This window comes from Chanos chanos, chromosome 2 (assembly GCF_902362185.1).
Source record: "Chanos chanos chromosome 2, fChaCha1.1, whole genome shotgun sequence".
Classification (NCBI taxonomy): domain Eukaryota; kingdom Metazoa; phylum Chordata; class Actinopteri; order Gonorynchiformes; family Chanidae; genus Chanos; species Chanos chanos.
In genome coordinates this window covers 12802772-12808771 of record NC_044496.1, presented here as the reverse complement: position 1 = coordinate 12808771, position 6000 = coordinate 12802772, and the positions used below count along the sequence as shown (strand labels likewise).

Here is a 6000-nt window from a genome sequence, read left to right as displayed (position 1 = left end):
CGAAGTTCTTCTCTTTCAACCTAAGCTACTCTGCAGAGAAACCTTCTCTTTTCTTTGGGTGAGACATGGTTTAAGATGAATGACACGACTGCAGATGAACACTTCATTGGTTAGATGTTTACACCATTTTAACAACTAAGACACTTCCCTATCATATCTTCAAACCCTAGCACGCTCCTAACTGGCACTGTGATCAAAAGTAATAATCTATGATGGCCATCACCACATATGTGTAGTGAATAAATCAGAACTGAGAAAATGAATTAGAACAATAATATGTTCAAGCAGGACCGCGGAAATATTTTCGTTAATGCTTCTATCACACCGCATAGTCTCTAATGTTATTTAATGGTTATAAAATGTTCTGTGTTAAATGTTATCAAATGTACTAATACGTGACATTCTTTTAACACATTAGATTTTCGCCCCATGATGTGCACGATGTTGCATAGCGGGTGATCATTTTATAGCACCATAGAGGGATCCTGAATACTTTAGGATAAACTCGCTTGCTGAACGTGGGGGGCTGTATTGCGGCTCCCTGAAATTGATCCAGTGAATTGGAGATGGCGCTGTGTACAGTGTGTGTGAGTTAGCAGCCAAAGTTTGCAGAGCGCAGGAAAGTTCGCTAAAGGAGAGGAGACCCGCGACTCTAACAGAGTTTTCTTCTCAAATTACCTACCTGGTATCCCTGCCATACACAACAATAAGGACGTAGTACAGGACAACGTTTCAATCTTAAGGACTGTATGCGTTTTTGATGGATTATCGGCATTTTCAGGATACTTCAAAGTCAGGAACACGGTCGCTGTTGGAGGTGCTGCACGCTTTGCGGTCCCTATGAGATTCTGATACACGTCTATGTGAGTATTTGCGAAACGTTTTGTTATTGCGATAATGGTGCGTTTCAGCGATGATTTCTTTAAAATGATGACGTTTAGTATGCTTTCAAAAATATGAACGACCCCCGTGATAAGGACTTTACACCCATATCGAGGAAGCACCGACTCATGGCTGCAGCGTTGCCCGTGGAAGAGAGTGCATTGCCCGGTAACGCTTTCAGATCTGACCGGAATGGCATCGGATTAATTCATTGTTTCATATGTGGAAGCGGGGTAACACCTGGAAAAGAACTAAGATTACAAGTTAAGTATCAGAGAGAGAATGGTCCGTTCTTTCCATTTCTGCAAAACCAGGAGCCAGCTCCAGGCGCTGGGGAGATCAGCCCGGACGGACATGCTCTGGTCTGCGCCGTGTGCCACTGCTTTCTCGGGGAGCAGTGGAATTCATTCGAACGGACAAGGACGCCGATAGAGAAGCGCATGTACTGGCTGAAGAGGCCATATCAGTGTGACTCTCGGCGGATTCCCCAGGAATGGAACATCTCTTACGATTTGGAGAGGAGAATCAGTGTCAGCAGCCAGAATTTTGAGGGCAATGAGTCGGATTTCTCTTCTTTTTCTGATAACGATAACATGTCAGATCAGGAACTGGATTTAGTGGACAGGGGCAGTATGAATAAGGAAAAATGCTTCAAACTCTCTGCCAGCAATAAATTCTCTAAGGATGGGGCAAGAAAAAACAACACATTCAGTATTAAAAACAGCCCTGACTCACAGCGGGCAATCCGCTACCCTGCCACCGTTTGTGCTTCTCAGGACATGTCAAAGTCGGATAACGTTTTGCCACCAAGGCGCGCATCTAAAATTATCAATCATGTATCTCAATCATCAGTGTCCCTGGCCCAGCTCCAGGAAAGCCTGCCACCGCGCTGCTATGACACCCCGTCTGGCGAGACACCTGTGCATGACAACGGAATCATTATACGCAACAAGCAGTGGCTACAGGAGCGGAATGCCAAACATGTCGAGCCGCGCCAACTTACTGCCGACAGTACTTGTAAGGCGAAGTTGCAGCCGCTGTTTTTTCGCCAGGGTAATAAAGGCACAGATGTTACTGATGTAGTCTCTCCTCTGTCACCTGTTGGCGCCTCCGTTGTTTCTAAACGCAACACGGACATTCCGGCATGGGAATCTGACCCTCGCAAATTCCAAACACCTGGAGATTCAGATTCCTCCGACAATGAAATAAACATAACAAGTGACGACGAGAGAGACGGTACTAAGAACATCAGGGAGCACACATCATCAATTGTCCGACCCTACAAAGAGGCGGGAGGGATACAAACACCTAAATTCCAGGCCAGTCATTCTCTAGAGGAGTGTTCCTGTTACATTTGTGGGACCAAGCTATCAGTGGGTGGCTGCTTCAAGGTGTCCGTGCAGAAGCAGGAAAGAGCTGCCAATGAACCCTTCTTTCCCTTTTTGTGGTTGCACACCCCTCCTACTGGCGCTATGCCCCTCAGCCAGGGAGGGTGCACACTGGTGTGTGCCAGTTGTCACACATCCCTCATGCAACAGTGGCAGGGCTTTGAACAGGCTGATGTCCCAGTTCTCCAACGCCTCTACGTCGTACCCCTCAACCCAGGTATGGTGGGACCTCTCTCGCCATCTAGCTCTGTGGAGGGCTCCAGCAAGCCTGAAGTGGCAGAGCGGATCCCTAAAATCCACCTACAAACTCAGTCCCTCCCCTCCCAATCTCACGGCCTCTCCTCTCAGCTACCAAGGGAGGCTTGCTTCCTCTGCGGACATGACTGCGGCCGGGAGGTCAAAGTGGCATATTCCCGTGCCGGAGTGGGCAAGGCTCGCGGTGCCATGTACTTTCCATTCATCAACCTGCTGCCGTGTCCTCCCAATGCTCAAGGTGTGCGTAACGGACGCGTCCACTGCTGTGGGACATGCCATGGCATCTTGGAGGACATCTGGGCAGCGTATCGCCTCAGCCTCAAGGAGGAGCTCATTACCTCTGTCAGCACCTTCCTTGGAAGGTACCACCAAACCATCAGTGGTGGGGGAGTTTCAGCCACCCACAGGGGAATAGGATCAGTCTCCGCCTCCGCTGGTGTCTCTGCAGGCCATGCCTCCATCTGCTACCTGTGTGGGGCAGAGCTTGCTGCAGGGGCGGAGTTCCAGCTGCATGTAAATCCACCAGGACGATGTGGAGAAAGAGAGCCTTTCTTCCCTTTTCTGACCGTGCACCCTCCTGCCCCACGTGCCCGCCCTGTCGATGCCACAGGCCTTGTATCTGCCTGCGCCCTGTGCTACCATGACCTGCTTGGCCAGTGGGCTCACCACGAGAGCCAGGGTAGCGGATCAGGTACTCCATCCAGCAGCCCCTGGTCCAGGCAGTACAGCTGTGATTCCTTCGTCTGCTTCTTCTGCCGGCAGGAGAAGAGAAGGCCCCTGGGCCTGTGGGCAGTGAGTGTTGCCCGACTACCCGTCTTCCTGTACGCACCACGGGTCAGCCGTACCCTGGTAGTGGATGATGGGAAACAGCTGACCATTGGTTCATGTGTGGAATGTAAGTCCATGGTTCTGGCAGGGCAGAATATGAAGCAGGACAGTGGACTGGACCGAGGAGCATTGCCACAAAGTAAACACAAGGTAGGCTTACCATGGAGCGCTGTGCCGTGCAGTCCAAAGACTTTTGGTTTGATGCTGTGGAACAACATTCCCAGCTGGCTGTGAGTGCACACAATATTCTGTGTGGTTCACATTACACCTTGTACGTGTTGCAATGGTGTCTTAAGAGCTACTGAGAGCTTTGGTTGGGCTCTTTGTTCTTTGTGGTTCTGTGTTATTCTCCATGAGCAAGTTCATCTGAAACAGAGATAAGTGAGTGTTGATGTTGGAGTGTTATGGCTGGACACTGTTTTTTTCCAGCTCTCGACAGTGAAAGTGGTGGCTCAACCATGGAGTGGGTAGAAAAAGCGTGAAGCCTATCTCACCAGAGAAATAAATGTGTTGTATTTTAAGTATTTTAAGTTTGTTTTTGTTTTCATGGCAAAGTAGAGGCAAGCTTTTTCTTTTGGTGTGTGTGGGTGTGTGTGTATGATTGAGGGTCAAGTGTAGGAAGTGAGTCACTGTTAACATTGCACCACTGCGTGTATGTGTGTGTGTGTGTGTGTGTGTGTGTGTGTGTATGTCTGTGTCTGTGTGTTAGCATGCTCTGTTCACTTTAGCACTGTTCCATTTTTATTGTGTTGTAGTTGACCCCGTTTTGTTGTTGTTTACCTACTCCATGCTCCACTAAACTTTCTCCCTTGGTCTTCGCTGATTGCTTTCATCATGCCCTTGGGCTGCGGTTGGTAGGAACTCTGCTATGGAAATCAGTATTCTGCTGAGTGTGAGTACAGCTGAGTGTGAGCCAGCAGTGCACACAACAAATTCTTCTGTGCCAAATGTGATTTATAGTCTGTTGTATGTGGATTATAAAAAACGCCTTTTCAGTCTTCAAAAATCAACACTCCCCAGAGTAAATGCAAGCATGAAAGCACTGGAAAACAGCACCCTGTTAAAAGTAAAACTGTAATGTGGAAGGACCTACTTCTGCCCATTCCAACATGAACTCCTTAATTTTATCAACCTAATTTTTTTTTTTTTTTATTAAACTTGAATGTGCATCATTCATCTTTAATGTGGAAGATTTTGTTATCGTTATTATCAGTTCACAGTGATTGTCCAATGGGAAAATCCCCTCCTCTGTGACAGTAAAGCCAAGGAGGACTGAGTGCACAGGAGCAGAGAATAAGATAGTTCAACAGAAGGTGTCACCAGATGTCAAATAAATTTGAAATGAACTCAGACATTTCGTCTCTGCATGTCCCTCGAATAATCCCTCTAGCCTGAACAGCAAATTTGCATGTGCTGATTACCGGTGTAAAATTTCCCAGTGTGACAGATTGACATTTCACATTCTTCAGGTGTAAGACATGGCACTGGTTACTGAGTCCATTCGACAGGGAGGCCTCTCTCTCTCTCTCTCTCTCTCTCTCTCTCTCTCTCTCTCTCTCTCTCTCTCTCGATCTCGCTCTCTCTTTCTGTGTTTCATAGTGCTGATGTAAGAGCTGACATTGAGAAGTAGAAATAGGAGAAACAGGGCTTGCATCTATGCATCTGTGTCATCACACAGCACCTGACTGGCACTGGAGGGGAGTCTGGCTTTCTGGATTGTCTTAATTTCATCCATACCTGAGCTCTGACTGACAGAGATGGGGTGGAAGTTCAGTTGTTGTGAAGTGTTTTCTTTGGAACACAGCTGTGATCAAGAGTTCCTCTTTGGCCGAAGGGTGTGATACGTGTCCAACAGCTAAAGCAATATGCCAGATCTAATACAAAGAACGCTTAAGCATAAATAGAGAGATGACATTGACAGACATTTGGTTTTGATAGGGTTTGTGGAAAAATGTATTATTTAATGACAACAATTATGGTTGGAACGGTCACTAGAGAGCTGAACAAGACATGAGCTTGAACATCTGTGTGAGTCATTCACCCCAGTGTGTATGTGTGTGTGTATGTGTGTGTGAGAGAGAGAGAGAGAGAGAGAGAGAGAGCTGTTGGACAGACCAGCTGTCCTGTTCTCAGCCAAAATCATTAGAGAGGGGGAGAGAGAGAGAGAGAGAGAGAGAAAGAGAGCGAGTGAGCTCTCAGCTGTTTCACCTCCAGACACTCTCATCTCCCAGCCCTGACTCCCATCAGTGTGCCTAGCCCTGGAGACAGTCATCTGAGCCAGGGGAACTGCCCAGGTCTAGGGGGGGGGGGGGGGGGGGGGGGGGGGGGGGGGGGGGGGGGGGGGGGGGGGGGGGGGGGGGGGGGGGGGGGGGGTAGGGTAGGGAGGGTGGGACTGTCAGTGGCATGGGCCAAATGATGATCTACCCCCACTCCCCAGGCGGCGCGGGCAAGGGGTGTTTTTGGCTCAGGCCAAGCAATGATCTAATGGCTGATGAGATGGGGGTTTTTTTGAGAGAGAGAGAGAGAGAGAGAGAAAGAGAGAAAGTGGCGTGGAGGGGGCATAGGGTTTTTTGGGAACTGGGAGGTTAGCAAGAGGGGATCTGTGGAGTGAGAAACAGGTGCTATGTCCTCCGGTGACACCCGATCT

The 6000-nt window shown here is 48.6% G+C and overlaps 1 protein-coding gene across 1 annotated transcript in view; it reads left to right on the top strand.

Annotated features, from left to right (window-relative positions):
• Positions 1-3299: 3299 nt before the first annotated feature.
• gse1b (Gse1 coiled-coil protein b) overlaps positions 3300-6000 on the top strand; it is a 174305-nt gene continuing 171604 nt past the window's right edge. The window contains exon 1 of the mRNA XM_030764695.1: positions 3300-3503. Within this exon, the coding sequence (XP_030620555.1) occupies positions 3429-3503 (75 nt within the window). The 5' untranslated portion in view covers positions 3300-3428. The remainder of the gene's footprint in view (positions 3504-6000) is intronic.